At 38.6% G+C, this 16,599-nt stretch overlaps 1 protein-coding gene across 4 annotated transcripts in view; it reads right to left on the bottom strand.

The window, feature by feature from the left end:
* The window catches only part of mdga1 (MAM domain containing glycosylphosphatidylinositol anchor 1), a 196,246-nt gene that overhangs the window by 91,395 nt on the left and 88,252 nt on the right, over positions 1 to 16,599 (bottom strand). For all 4 annotated transcript variants that reach the window (XM_085138178.1, XM_085138243.1, XM_085138290.1 and 1 more), the window contains one exon: positions 12,654 to 12,828. In XM_085138178.1, the coding sequence (XP_084994304.1) occupies positions 12,654 to 12,828 (175 nt within the window). The remainder of the gene's footprint in view (positions 1 to 12,653; positions 12,829 to 16,599) is intronic.

The raw sequence follows: 16,599 nt of genomic DNA, 5'->3' as shown, positions 1-16,599 counted from the left end.
GTTACCAAAAGGACTTTTAAATATCACAAAGATGAATTTAATCAAAAATAGGTATTCATGAGGAGCAGGACAATAGCTCCTTCACCTTTTCATACCGCTATGCTTCATATATCTATGGAACATCTTTTGCGTGTTGAGTCAAAAAAAAAAACACAATGCACTATGGGACTAAATTAGATTTGATAGAAAGACTCTTATGACAATAGTCCTCCTGCACCTGTTTTGCATACTGTCAAGCACATACACTGACACACACATTTACCTGTCTGCACATACTGTACAATTCATTTTCTCAGAAAGAATAGATATACAGGATGTCTCTTTTGCTTACAAATAGACTTCAAGACATGTTCAGTATCTGTGTCGAGCTCATTTCTTTGAAAAAACACTGTGTGGATATACTGCATGTGACTGGTTGTGAACTCTACCTTAGTATTCCATCATATTAGTTCTGAAATGGGATCCGACAAGGATGTGATGATAATGTGGTAGCAGTGGAGGTGATAATAATAATATTCTGCTTTGTTAGAAGATCAAATGAGAATTCGGAGTTAGAATAGGCTAGTTCCATATGGATGTAGATGTGCTTTACTTCATATTGTGAGTCAAATTATTTAATTTTGCATATTCACTGGAGGTTAAACAGCCGGTAATGCGAAGGTCTTTGAAATGCAGAGGAGCAGAGAACATGACCAAAAGTCACGTCTATTGCTTTCTTTTGTCTGTGTAGTGTATATCGTATAATATAATAATAAAAAAAAATATGGCCTCATCCTTGGGTACTCCACCACTTTTTAATTAATTACATTCTAGGGTCATGCTATATTTTTTTACAGCTATACATGGATTTCTTTTCAGATGGAATTACTAAGGATACATGAGGGAAAACTGAATGTTACTGACATTCGTTCTAAACTAGCGCTAAAACTCAAAGAAATCTGTATAGTAAAAGCCCTTTTACAGGACTATGTGTAAAAAATACCAACAAGTTTTAAAAAACATGTTATTTTGCTATTAATCCTGGATTTCAGAACCTCAAAAATATGCAATGTAATGAGAGACACCATTTTGGCTACAGCGTTTGGGTTACTGTATATAGCAGTGCTGGATGACTTCTCTTCATACCGGTCGACAACGGGGATCAGAAGTATGTATTTTTTTCACACTATAAATAATTCAGCAGTGATACCCAATGTCAAATTTGGACCCCTGTCATCTGAATGTCACAGCACAAATCGAGAATCATCAGACCAGGTAATGTTTTGTCAGTCTTCTATTGTCTGATTTTGTGTTGAGGTGATTCGCATGAATTGTAATCTCTGTTTTCATGTTTTGACTTGATAAGAAGTGGCACATGGTGAGGGCTTCTGCTGCTATAGCCATCTGCTGAAAGTTTGATGGTTTTTTGATTTTCAGATATGTTCTTCTGCACACTTTTCTGGTAATAACTGGTTATCTGAGTTGCTTCTTCTATCTCCTAATTAGCTCAAAGCAGTCTGGCCATGTCCTTTCTATGGGATATATGTTCAGGTAAACTGTGTTTTCTTGCCAGTTTTTATATGTTTCTTTGGACAAGTAAGCATCCTAAATCCTACATTTGATGTAAGTTTAGTGAATAAAATTACACCATAGTTAAACTGTAGCTTCTAGACCATGACTGGGTCCAGTTTCACCTGAGATAAGTGAAAAACACAACACCATGTGCAATTGATTCCTGTCCCAAGTCACTATGAGTATGTTAATGGAAAGGCTCACAGGTTGTACTCCCCTGTTGTCATTTGTTGCATAAAACCCAGAGGAACAACTTTTAAAACAGATGGATAGTAATAACAACCCTTCACCCCCTTGTAATATTATTGTCTCAGTTCAAAAGTGGGTGTGGAAATATCTTGTCTGGATTTTGTTTTTTTTTAAAACCAGCTGGAAGCACCACATTTTTGTTTAATCCTTTTTGTTTAGAATAAGCCTTTTAGGTGCTGACGGGAACGTTACTTTTTATAAATGCAACCTGTTGAGGGGTATCTTATCAAAGCTGCAGATGAGTGCAAAACTATTTTGCTAGATTTTCTAACCCCTATTCCTCTGATAATGTCTCATATCTGAATAGGCGGGGCTCAGTTGATCCCTGACATGACACATCAAAGACTCGATTACTGAAGAAAGTTTGACAACTATAGTCATGATATTGCTTATCTCCAACTGGAGTTTTTTAGGTTTTTGTCGGCCAAATAACACAAATACTAGCTATGTTGCACGTGTTTCATAGTACACCTTGATCGACAAGGATTTTTTTTTTCAGAAGAAAAGTAACCTTTAATCAAGTGCCAAAATGCTAAGAATACTAAAAACTCACATGAACTAAAACAGGCAATCTGACAAAGGCAATAAGGGCTGGAGGACACTGTGGAAACAGGTGGTGAACAAAACACAGCTGAACACATAGCACAGGTGAAAACAATCAGGAAAGACTCATAGCAGGGAGTAATTCTAAAATCAGACACAGCTGAAAAATTAGCCTTAATAGTGAAATGAGAAACACCCCAACACAATGTGACTGGGACATGAATCCTGAAATAAGACAGTAATAAAGACATGGAGAAATAATAACAGTGGCTGGACACACAATTAAGAACCTCAAAGTTAGTAATGAAGCTACAGTAGATACAAAATGAGGAATTGCAAGCTAATACTAGAATAGAAACCAAAAAACAAAACACAAATACTACAAGAACAATAACAACAAAAGAAAAAATAGTCCATCACTGGAAACATGAACCAAAACACAGGATTACACAGTAACGACTTTTCACTAGGAAAATCAAGAATGCACACAAAAAATCCTCCAAGAAATCAAAGACTCCGCTACATCACAAGAAAACAAGCATAATAAAGAAATCAAAACATGGATCTAAAACTTCAAACAGTTGGATAATAAAACTGAATGTTAAAGTGGACATGAAACACTACAAATTTAAAGGCTAATTTACACTATTGAGCCCTGCTGTCAAAAACCGATAGATTTAAGTCTGTCTGTGAAGCTGCATTTAAGAAATAAGAGCTTAAAGTTAAAGTTTTTAAAACATGTTTAACACCATCTTGTGCCAGTACAGAACGTGACATCACCTTGTTGGTTGGTTTACATTGGTAAATAGGTTTACATTAGTTTATATTAGCTCACTAGTGACAGAATTGATAACTCAGTGGAAAACAAAGGGGCTAAATAATGTCAGAGAGAGTAGGGTTCCAGTGTAAATTAGCCTTTATACATATAGTGTTTTATGTTCCCTTTAAGTATATTTACTTCTAATCAAATACAGTCAGACCATGGCATGGCATATTATCAGACCCCAACACAGTCAACTTTAATGAAAAGGTGGTTGTTAATTTCAGATAAGTCTGTCTGTCAACCAAAGGTGCACAAAGAGTTTCTTTTTTGCTCTTTCATGATTTTGTACCCGGGTTGGTGGTGAAATGTTTAGACTTTATCATATTTGCAGAAAGAAAATATTTTCTATAAGCCAGTCTCAGGCTTGCATCACATTAGTTTGAGAGCTTGAGAATGCAAGACACTAAAAGCAATTAAAAAAATGATTAGTATGCTAATTTGGACATGAAGTAGCCATGTTCAAATGCTCTCACATGACCATAAATGAGTGTGTCTGAAAGGTGCTACACATTATTTACCCTTGACACTGGGGAATGCTGGCAGTTCACGATACCTACACACTTGATAATCTCACTTATATTAGAAAATTATAATGAGCTTATAAAATACAAAATAACATACTAAACATATTGTATTACACCTGAACTCTAGGCAGTTTGCTAGATGGTTTAATACAAAGAGCTGTCTCGATATATTTTTGGCACATAAGCCCAATGGGAACTAGACCCCTAACCCTGCAGTGTTAGCACCAAATTAAACTCATTGAGCTACTGCACAGAAGCACTATATATCACTTAAGTGGAACATTTTTACTTTTAAGAATGTAGCCTTTGGTACTCACTGTCCCAGATATTTGACAGCAATGTGAATCACAGTGTGAATGTTGAGTTCAATTCTTTAACTGGGGATGACGTTTTAACCTGGCTATCGATCACTTAAAAATAAACTTGTGAGGCAAGGTAAAGCTTGCAATGTCAGATCTAAGGCTAGGATTTGTGTATGCCAGAATGCACAGTATCCACCAAACTAACTACGAGTAAACACAACACTGAGATCCACATCTTCTTTCTCATACATTTTCCGGACAGTTGTCTGAATATGGGTCACGTGTTCCATACTTAAACCCTAACAAACACACTCAGATGCAGTGAGGAACTGAGTTCCCAGCTGGTAGTGAGTTATATCAAGTTGCAGTTGAAGAAGCTATTGTATTGCTATTGTACCCTCACCAATGGTAACAAGCTCTGGGTAGGGACTGAAAGAGTGAGGTTGATCATTCTGGAAGCCTAGAGCAGACCCAGGATTTGCTGGAGAGATTATATCTCTTGGCTGGCTCATGAATGACTCAGTGGCTCCCTGGAACAGGTGGGCAGAGTGGGGGAAATCTGGGTTTCCTGCTGCCCCAATGATCTGAACCCGGATAAGGAGTAGAAAATGGATGGCTGGATCAACACCCAGTGTAATATCGCAGTAAAGCGGCAAAAATAAATAATAATAATAATAATAAAGATCTTGTGATCTCTTTTAAATTACTGATGTGGCAACAGATGCTATTATATAACATTTCAAACACTTTAACTTATATAACATAGCTGATTTCAGAATTGTTATATTTATAAAGGTATTATAAGGTTTCATCCCTAATCCATACATATTGCTGAAAGAAAACATGGATCATAACACACAAAATGCAGTAGATACACACAGATAAAGGAACATGTCATGGGTTAGGGTTAGGTTACAGAAAGAAGATAAAAACAGGCTCCTTAAATATCAATGATCTTTACCTCACAGATCAAAATGATGCATCCTTAACATTTTATCATAATACTCATTTTCTAGCTAATCAGACCAAAACTGTGAAGCCAGATTTCAACTTCAGCCACAGACAAAATAATCCCTAAAGACCCCATCTAATGTTCGACTGAAAATGTTAATGTAGAGCCAGCAGCAATTTTAGATTTATTAAATAACATAAGAGCGATCCAAGTAATACCCACTAATGGGAGACATTCTCTCTAAAAAAAGCAGCATCCCACTGCACAGATTCTAGTGTGCAGCAGAGGTTTTGTTTTTATAATAAAGAATCAGCTGTTTATTAGAAATGGGTAGCTGTCAGTATTGGCTGCAAAAATATAGAAATAAACAAGTAACCCCAAAACAACATAATTTTGACTTTTGACCCAGACCAAAGTTCACATAATACCCATGGGCTGAATTTGGCGCTGTGTTTCATTGTGGAATATACAGTACATAGTATATTTACTACCAGTGCAAACTGATCACAGATTTTTCAGTGACAAACACTATCAATAAATACTTTTTAAATTACTTTTCTCAGGATACATTTTCATCAAGACCATGCAAAGTTTTTGGATTAAAACAAACTGACTTGGTCACCTTTAAAGTACTTCCTCTAACTATCAAATCAAATTCAGCCTTGGAAAATTGGAGTGAAAGTAAAAAAATAATTTAAAAAAAGCTATAAACTATATATCAAAGTACGGCCCTTCAATAACAGTGGGAAAAAATTTACCACTCCTTCACAGAAAGAGAATGGATAAGAAAAGCAGAGTGTACGAAACTAACAAAAAACAACTACACAATGGATTTCCCGCAGAGGCTAGGCTGCCCTGATGTAGAAAACACAAACAGCCAAGGGAAATCACAAAAATGCACAATCAGAAATATATATCGCAAGTGTAAGAGGATATATTTCAGTTATTGTGAAGATCTAAGAGGGGAGAGACACTGTATAGCCCTTTCTGTAACTTTATTTAACTTTTTGTTTTTCCCAAGAAGTCCCACTCACTATATCTTGAGAAAGTGAATTCTATGGTATATACCATCACTACAGAAAAAGCAACCAAGAGTAATAACAAGCTGTGGGAGGAGTACAGAGTGGCACAGAGACACAGGGAAAGTAAGAAAGGGAGGAACACATGGAGAGAGATATGAAAGAGATGATGAGCAAAGGAAGAAAGTTTGTGTGAGCTTACTACACTGTGTGACTCAGACAGTGGTGTGGTGGGCCCATGATTCACCCTGTGGCTTCAACCTTAATCTGACTGAAAGGTCAAAGTTTCCTTTAAACTGCCTGTTTCTGCTTCACTCTGTCTCTTTCTGTGTAGACCACAGTTCAGTTATTGACTGGTAAAAGTGTGTGCATGCGACCAGTATTAAAAAAAGTACTATACCTGTATGCTTTCCCTTACTTCACCAGCAGGGCTCCTGCCAATTTCTATTTCTTCAGCCCAAACCCCATCACCCTGAACATATTGTGATAGAAGAATTTCAACAGGGATCAACTGACCACCTAGCCTACTACTTATGTGTCAAAATATGTGTGTGTGGGGGGGGTATCATTGTTAAAAATACAGATTCAGAAGTTCATCGATTCATCTCTTGACACCCAACAACTATTGGCAAAGTGATAACTGCCAAAGTTGTTAAAGGACTCATGCGGATTTAGAAACTCATGGTTTCACACTCCATTGACTTACACAGTAACTGCTGAGTCTGCCACAGGATTTGTCATTTCTCTGGAAAGTATTCTGAAGAGGAGGTTTAATGTTAATCACTTGGATTTAGTTGTAACATTCTGCTTAAAATCAAAATGAACACAACATATAGATACCACGCAAGTAAAAGTAGTAGTACAGTAATGCACCATGTTGGATGGACGCAGAGAAGCTTTGTTAGGTTAAATCAAGACTGGCAGACATTAATTTATATTTAAGCCAGCGATGTTAATTCGATTCCCTGAATTCCACCTTTATACTAGCTTTCTACTGTCTAGGAGTAGGAAACCATCCATAATAGTTCATGTAGTATTGACAAATTGAAATATTAAATCCATAAAGAGGAATGACTTACAGAGCAGTACCACAGCTCAGCTGATCACAGCCCGTACACAAACTCTACTGGAGCTCACAATATAAATGGTTGGTTTTCTCTGTTTGTGTTCAACGTGACAGATGTTCAAGCTGAGTATGTTATGTAAAATTACAATTTCAGTTGAAATAAAGTTTGTATTCTTTTGTATTATAGTTATTTTATTATGGTATTAATATGAGATGAGTTGAGGGTTGCTGGGCAAAGAGATAGATGTCTGGTAGAAATGTACTTTTGCTACTTCTGAAGTACAGTAACTTCCACTTACCTCAATAGCATGCGATATATTAAAATGGAATTAATGGAGATGGTGAGTGATTGGACATCAATAAGGGATTAACAGTAGCAAGAGAAACAACAAAGAGAAGCAATATTCCCCTGCCAATGGATCAGTATCATGATCCTCATCCCTGCTGTAACAACATTGCCATCCACATAAACATCATCAGCGTAATTACGGACATCACTATATGATCATCATGATTAACTCAACACTTGCTGTTTTCCACTTACCTTGGCGTATCCTAAAGAGAGTAATGGGTCCAGGAATCCTTTGATCTGATCTAAACAAAAATACTTTTCACAGATTCTATCTACATATCACCAGTTGGGTTTCTGAACCAAGTCCATCCCATCAGTAGAGGCTACGCAAAGTTAAACCCCGCCTGCTCACTGCCCCACTGTCTCAGTGGTTAGGGTGCCAGATCACTGGTGTGCAGTTTGATTTGAGTGACCCAGTTGTGGTGGAGGTCTGAGAAGGAAAAGAGGTTGTTTGCACTAATGGCTGATTGGTGGATGGGGTGTTGCTGTGTGGAGAGTATTAGGATAATTAAGTGGCAGTTAATTAATGTAAAGATTGCAAAGATTAATGTGCCCCCCTTGTGGAAGTGGGAACGAGAAGACTGGCAGCAGAAAGGAATAGCCCATGCTTCACATGTATTTGACAAAGGAAAAACTATATAAGGGATCAATTAACACAACTGCAAAGAGATTATGATAGAAAAAGGCTTTTATTTTAACTAGAATATTGTATATGTGCGGTCACTCCATTTGAAAAAAATTTTTTTAAGTTTCCATCTGCCATTTACTTTCTGGCCACTTTATTATTGTTCATCTCACTCTCACACTATACCTGCAAGTGCATACATGTTCCTGCATGCATCAGTGCACGTTTATTTATGTAAATTTAAAAAATGTGTGTGTGCTGCCTATAAATAAGTAACAAGCAAGGGGTTGTGTTTGCATGTGTGAGCACTTCTTGTATGCCTCCATGAAACTAACGTTAAATCTACATTTGGGTAAATGACCTACAACCAGAGACTGCTGTGTTTGGTTTAGCCTCAAAGCTGAGTGGAGAAAGACACCAGCAGATTTACTGCATATGTACACATCCACCCATGCACGCATGCAGATGTGTGCTTGCACACACACACAAACACACACACGGACAAAACCAAAGCGCATAAATACATTGTTCCATCATTCACTGGTGCAGTTTATGGAGGAAGGCAGTAAGTGTGCAAAAAGCAGGAGGAAGAAAAAACAAGGAGGGTAAGAACATAAAAGATGGGGGAATAAGAGGAGAAAGAAGAAGATGTGACAAATAAAAGGTAAGAGTGAATATGAAGAGCAGTGTTTGGTCACTCCATTTTAAAAACATCTTAAAGCTGTTTCAAAACAGCTGAGACACAGAGGATAAGATCAATTTTATGACTGAGAGATGGAGAGAGGGACAGCTAAATCTCTTGTTTGCACCCTGTACAGGTAACAACATATTCTACCCTCTAGTCCAGCGGTCCCCAACCCCCGGGCCTTGGACCGGTACCGGTCTGTGAGTTGTTTGGTACCGGGCCGCAAGAGTTGACGCTCAGGTCTGAAATGTATGGTTTTCAGGGTTTTTATCGGTTTTCAGCGTTATTTTGTTATTGTTTTTATCGTTAACTCGGTTTTCCTGGGTCTTTTCACATGTGTTATGAATAAATCTTCAACATCCGCGACACCTTAAAGGCCGGTCCGTGAAAATATTGTCGGGCATAAACCGATCCGTGGCGCAAAAAAGGTTGGGGGCCGCTGCTCTAGTCCAATAACCGGTCTCTTGGAGCCATCCAAATTGAAAAGCACAAGTGCATCTAATGCACATGGCTCTCTACTCTCATTTCCCTTCACAAATTCCATTCCACCTTTTTAATGCCTTCATTTGTCTTTTGGCTTCTCTTTCCATCTGTCTCATTCTTTTTCCATCTTCTGTTATTCTCGTCTTTCCTTTCTTCCCCATTATTTCAGCGGAAATTTGGCCACCATAATAATAGAATCTATTTGACTGCAATCACTCACCACTACCTCAGCTTTCCACTGTTCATTTTTACCAAGAAAGGTCAAGTACTCTTTAGGTAACTATGATCTGACCTGCAAACCCAATAGGCAGGATCCAGGTCAGTGTTCTCACACTATGTGCACTCTTTCTTTCTCAGACACTGCAAAGGCAGTGGCAAACAAGATAAGAAGTGTCACTGTGTTTCCTTTTTCCACCGTTTCATTCTTCCTGGTGGGACTACAAATCTAAGACCCTTCTGGTTCTTATGCACCATTTCTTTAGAAAAAACCCAGACATTAAAACCCCAGAATAAGACATTTGCAATGTCTCTTATTCATTTTTTGACATGACCTATTTGAACCTGTCTTTTGTGTTTACCACCAGCTGCAATCTTGTAAGCTGTTTAGAGCTACAAAATCCAAATTTTGGCAACACTAAGTATTGCTGATTCTGGCCAAGTAAGCAGCAGTCATAGTGATAACTAAAATTCATTTAAGATTATGTGTTTGATTTTTTTCTTTTAATATCTATGATCATAGCAATCCCTCTGCACTATATTGGCACTATAGTTAATTATCTATTATAAAAACATTTTTAGTGGGTGCCAGTTCATTTAGTTACTCAGGAGACACTTTTACATTAGATAGAAAAACTTATCTGCCTGAAATATCAGCCCAGTCTTGTATCCGAAGTGCATAAGGGGTCACTGAATACATTGGTATATATAAAACTAATGTGAATCATACACTGTGCCAAGCTGCAGTAACTTTTAGTATCTGTTCTAAGAAGAATATGATCTACTTCCAAGTTCTGATGGAAAATGGCTCAGCTTCATACGAACCAACCACACTGTGTCATTTAATTTGCTAGCCATCCATGCATTTATATACATAAAATATAGTTGGGGGGGGGGGGGGGGGGGGTCTTCCTCTAACTGACCTCCATGCAGGACCTTTAAGGATTTTTCATATCACGTAAACAGTAAACCTAAATGGTTGTTTCTTCCCTGCTTCTCTCTCTTCCTTCCTCTTTCAAACCCCCTTTCTCTCTCCTCTCCCATCCATCTTCACCTCGACTTTCATATATCTCTCTTCCTTTTTTCCCCCCAGTAGCCTGGGCTAATTGTTACATCGTTCTAGCACTAAAGTTGCCCTGTGTAGGAAGCTTGGCTGATTGCCGCTGGGTCTAACGCAGCATGGGGGAAGGGGAATTGAACAAGCATTGGCCGTCAGAGCTGGTTAGCTTCACAGAGCTCCTGTCACAACTACACTCACAATGCAACCTGTTTACTACCCAAGCCCCCTGCAATTACCAGCTCCCCAGCAGGGGCCAAGCTAGCGCCTGGGGAGAACTAACACTATCAGCTGAAAGGGGGACTGAACAAGGAGGGAGGAGGGAGAGCCCCATTAAGAGGCTGAGCCAGTGTTGTGGGTAAGCGACAAATTCTACAGGGACAAGCATGGTGCGAATATGTATGTGTGTGTGTGTCTGTAGATGTGTGTATTTGTGTGAGTGCACAGGTGAAATAATTTGGGAATTTGCACTGAAGGAGGTAGACATAATGCCCTGCAAACCAAGAAGGAAAAAAAAGAGATGAACTAAGCAAAAGAAAGGCAGGTAATGGATGCGTTACATTATAGGGTCTTCTCTTAAGATCAGCCTCTTTCTATTAGTCTATAAACCCACCATCAAAATGATTAAATCAATGAAGAAAGATACTATTTATGCAGTAAGAAGCCATAACAAATGGATAAGGATTTTAAGATGCCAGGAAAGAATAAAAGTGGATAACAGTATTGATGTGTTGAGTATGTAGTTGCATTTCAATCAACCTGTCACCATGACCTGGCCCTTGACTCACTGGGACAGTGGGGCAGTGAAACAGGCAGCAGCACGGGACCCCTACAACACAATGCTGCATCTAAACAGTCAATGTTGGGCAATTGGGGGGGTAGTGTCAGTTTTTTTTTTAAAGAAAACAAAATTCATAAATATTTCTGAAATCATCAATAATATTTTTTTCTGAGTATTAGTGAGTAAATGATATCAACATTTTTTGTGAGGTAATGTTGCAGTGCTGTTAACCTTAACATTTAAGGAGGCACAACAAAGTGTTTCCAGAAGCTGATACTAACTTTGGCTGCATGAGATAATATTTCAAAAGCATTTTTTTTTTCATAAAAATAGATGATGGAACATGGACCGAAGTCACATTTAAGTGGCCTTGGATCATATTATCGTGCTCTTATCTCAACAAACATGTTAAGTGAATTTTATTAATTACTGTGGATGCACAAATAGCATGCAGTCCTGGCATTACATGGCCTTTCACAGTTGTTTTCTTTCTCCAGTTCAATAATACATTTATTTTTATTTGACTGCAACAGATCTTAAAAATGCTGTACAGTGTTTCAGGTGGAGTGTCACTCTCAAAAATGTCTGTTACCTGCTTAAGCCTTGAAGCAGAACTGAAGTAGAATTTGAGGCAGAATTTTGCACCTTTGCCTAGTACCTTTTTTCAAGATACAGTATAATAAGTCCCATTGTAAAACTAAAGTCTGCAAGGACAGGTCAAAGAAGGTCTGAAAAGGAGAGGTCATCTCTGAATGATAAGCTGGTTGGCATTTGTGGCTGGCATTGGCAAGTTAGAGGATATTTAAAAAAGATCAAGAAACTTTAAGGGCATCTTAGACTAAGCAGCAAATAATGTGATTTTGTAGATGTTACTTTTCCTCTCTTACCCTGTTTGAGTTCATGACATTTGTTAGTTGAGAAACATTGTGTTAGGGAGCCCGTACTGCCTGGACTAACTGTTATTAAACTCTTGATATGTGCCACAAACTTCACATTTCCCCAAGAGTATTCTGACAAAAACGCCTTTTCCCCTTCCTACCTTATTTACCTTTATTGGTGGAGTAAACTGTCCACTGTTGTCCCAGTGTGTCCTCTATAACCCAAGCCTATGGCTAATATCTCAATTAAATAATGTGTTGCGCATTGTTATCTATAGTATCCCAATGCTACAGGTCTGCTTGATCTATCACCCCTCCCCCTAATCCGACTTCATCCACCCACCTATAATTCATCAGATACTCTTGGAAGCCATTCCCACCTGAAATCTCATCATCCATCCAATCAGTCTTTCATCTTTCCTCTTGCAATCTTTCCATCTCTCCCCATCTTGATCTTTTCTAACAGTGGGAATAGCTGTAGTGAAAGTCAGCTGTGGTCTTGAAGTGGAAGGAGCATTTTTTTTTCTTTTTCTCCCTGCCCACTTACACTGCACATCTACACGGATGGACTTGATGGCAGCCACCCCCACCCCGTTGTCAGCCTTGCAGTAGTAGCGACCTCCCTGCACCCTCTGGATGCCCTCAATGCGTAGTGTCTCATTGTAGATGGATGTTTCCTGGAACTTGTCTGACGCACTGCCTGCTGTCTTCGTCCACCGTACCTGAAGAGAGTGGGGGAAGGGTGGAGATGTTAAGAAGACGAAAGTGCTGTCGAAGGCAGTGAGTTATGTTAAAGGACAGAATCAGTCAAGTGTAACAGAAAGATGTTGAGAAGGCAGCAGAGCAAAGTTCTTCAAAAATGCACTTCTTTAAAAACATGAAAAACAAAAATGTAAACAAAAAAGCAGAAAAAGTCTCTGCGCCCAAAATTTTTGTGCAAGTACACATCTTATAAAAACACCAATAAAATAATAGCACGCAGTGGTGACACTAACAAACACTGGCAAAGCACAACAAGATAGTGTTCTTATCTGTCGATAGACAATTTGCAATGTTCACTAAATGCTAGCAACCCACTGAAGTAATAGTGCATTGCAAGTTTTAAGTGTGTACGACCCTCAGAAGGAAAAAAGACTACATCACTGTCAGTAAATGAAGTTAATGTAAATATCTGTCTGGTAGGTCAAATACTCATTTATCAGCATGATTTGTTTTAAAACAGTGATCTGAAAGTCCTTTCTAATTTTCTGTGGCAATTAAGTTATTCAAGGTTGGGGTGTTTTGTTGTGTGTGTGTGTTGGGGGGGGGGGGGGGGGCACAAGCATGCTGAAAGAGTAGTTGGATGAATATTCTACCTAATTAATCATTTAAGACAGTCTTTATTTAGAAGTGTAAGTAACCTGCAGAAATGCCAAGTCTGTATAAAGACAATTCCTTAATTTACTGTGTAGGTCATTTAATTGCATATATAGCAAATTAACATTATACATAGTTTTCTTTCACCGAGATAAAATCTGCCTTCTCCATAGAGAGGAAGTTAACAGCACTAAGCTGTGTACTCATGGTGTCTGTGATACTCAGACCATTAAGAGTTTTGACAAATTCTATATGGCTTTTCCACGCTTCAATTATCCTATCAAGCCATGGGAGCACCGCACGGCCGACAGCTACATGACACTTTCACTTGAATAATCAAACCCACAAACATTCGTGCACACACACAGATGCATAAAAGCCTGCAAACTCATCAGCACTGGAATGGTTTGCTCTTGCATATGTATCTGCATAACTATGTGTATACAGTCCATTAATCCCTATTAACCCTACTGTCTGTTATCAACCTCAGCAAGACTATCAACCATGTCCTGTTAAGGAGGTCAGAGAGGATAATAGGCAAAAGTCACTGATATAGAGCGATTGTCTGTATGTGTCCATGCAAACGTTTGTATGTGGAAGTGTGCATTACCGTTTTCATGCACTCTAGTCTGCTTGTGTTCCTGGATCTGTACATCATATCTGGTTACCAATTCACTCCCACATATATGTGTGTCTGTGTCTGTCTGTGTGTTGATTAGAAAACAGGTTATATGGATTAGCAGATTATCAGTGCCTGTGTAAATGCTCTCTGTCTGTTTATTCAGCTCTGTTTGTGGGAGGGATTTGGAGGAGACAGACTGCCATTGATCAACCGGCCAAGGTGAGCAATGAAGCGAACCCTGTCTGTCCACGGTTTAGTGGCTCTAGTTTGGATGAGGGCACGTGTTTGTGTGTGGGTGTCTTTTGTGGACCTTTTTGAGACACACAAAGGGAGAGAGTGAAAGTGAGCATGAAGTGTGCATTTGCGTATCATTTTATACGCAAGGATTAAAAGATGAGTCAAAATCTTACAAATTGTGAACAATTTGTTTGCTGAAGTTTTGTAGAAGTAGCATTTTAGAGTTATTCATAGGTTTTAAGTTCAGGACCATTAGGCTCAAGTTTACTAGAATCTTAATGACAAGATTATGTACTAAGAATTTAAACTTAGGGAGAAATATACTACATCTCAGTTAAAGGCAGTTGTGTGCTTGATGATGGGTGTATACATGATGAAATTGTGCATGTAACAATGAGGCTGAACATGAAATCTTGATCATGTATTGCACTCAAAATATTGAATAAAGTCTGCGGGGATGGATGCAACATTTGAGCTTTCCATAATATCCCTGCTAAGAATAATGTAAAATAAGGAGATCGCAGGGTAAAGAGAGACAAAACATGTAAGGAAGGAGTTTTACTTGGATAGAAATAGTAGGTATGTGTGAGAGAAAAATAAGGTCTGCATGTGTAAGTGAGATATCGGGGGTTTTTTTTTCCCAGCCCGCGAGAGTGAGTAAGAAAAAGAATAAGAGGGAATGATATATGCTGTATTGCTGGCAGCTGTATGATGGGAAGAGAAAAAGTGCATCACACTGGGAGTTGCTCCACCAGGGTGGCAGATGAAGCAAAATAGAAGGAGGTGATACTGTGAATAAAGGAGATATTGTGCGCAATGCAGATGACAAACCAGGCGGCAGAAAAGCCTTTATCTGCCTGCGACACCAGCAGCTTAAAACTATCACCTGCACTCTCTTTCTCTGACCTCCTTCACCCTCCCTCTACACACTCTCTTTTCTTTTTCCTTCAATAGCCAGTGCCTTTTTTCCCCCTACTACAGTCCTGACAGATTGGTCTGGATATCTCTCTTAGTCCCTCATCTTATCCCTGTCTGGGCACTTTGCTCGATACCTTTCTTTTATTTCTTTACAAAGTACAGGAAAGCCAAACACTCATATGTCATCAGATTTTGTGTCTACATACACCTCCATTTACACACATGAAAGACACATATTTCCCCAGACTTGCTCCCCCATGCACATGCTGGGAGATGAAGACACATTTGTTGAGTCAGAGACTTATAATATTAGCTTTTACATTCGGTTAGAAGTGTAATGTGAAGGGAAGTTTTGGTGTCCCATTGGATTGAGCTTGACATGAAAAGCGTCAGTTTTGTTCACTTTTTATGTATTCAGGTGGTGATCTGTGTGCAGTCTGGGGCACAGATGTTTCAACAGGAGCATAGAAACAGCGCCAAGGAAAGAAGAAGAACCTTTTCAGAATATTTCAGGTGAAGGTTTAGGGGCCACTTGGTGTTTGTAAGGAAGGTGGGCGGGTTGGCCATTAAGCCTTCTTTGAATGCGGTCATAGAATGCACTAAAATACTGGTCAGACGTAAATAAGCTAGTAAATTTTCCATTAGTGGCCAAGTGCAATGTGTTATTCGTCTATAGTATTTTCATCTTAGAGCATTTATTTCCAAACAATGCATTACACTTTCCACACCATTAAAACCATTAAGACTGATAACTTATCCATTTAATCATATGATATGTCTAACATAATTTTGAGTTAATATTGTTTAGTGAAACACTCTTTTAACTTTGCCTTAAAGGTGAACTCTTGGTACCTTCAGCAGCAGTCGTCTCCAGCCGTGTGCATACTGCAGCAACAATGTTTTCGATAAGTTGTTTTGGAAAGTATCATGGACGCTTCGTATTTATTTGATTCAAATAAACAAACCTGGTTGTCAGTGTCAAACATATTGCGACCCAACTAGCAAGTTAACATTTTCTGAGCAGCTCAAAGCTTCACCAGCCACAGTAAATATGCTGTGATCCATAATACAGTTGGAAATTTGAACAATACCAGGTCCAAGTGGATTAGAAACACACACCTTGCTAAAACTACTGAAATCCAATACAAGGGCCCTGATAAAACGCAGTTTTTGAAGCTTATAATCCTCAGTACACTTAATATAGAGCATTCAATGTTCAACATCCTTCCAAAATGTCCAGACAGTTGAATAAATGGCTCTTTCTCACAGTGACAACAAAACTAAACATTATAAGCTTTGAGTAAAGGAGGGATTTATTATAGAGCTGTTGTATTGGATTTTAATGGATTTACTGTACCTG

This window comes from Neolamprologus multifasciatus, chromosome 1 (genome assembly GCF_963576455.1).
Source record: "Neolamprologus multifasciatus chromosome 1, fNeoMul1.2, whole genome shotgun sequence".
Lineage (NCBI taxonomy): Eukaryota > Metazoa > Chordata > Actinopteri > Cichliformes > Cichlidae > Neolamprologus > Neolamprologus multifasciatus.
The sequence above is the reverse complement of the archived record's forward strand: the minus strand, read 5'-3'. Positions and strand labels throughout refer to the sequence as shown.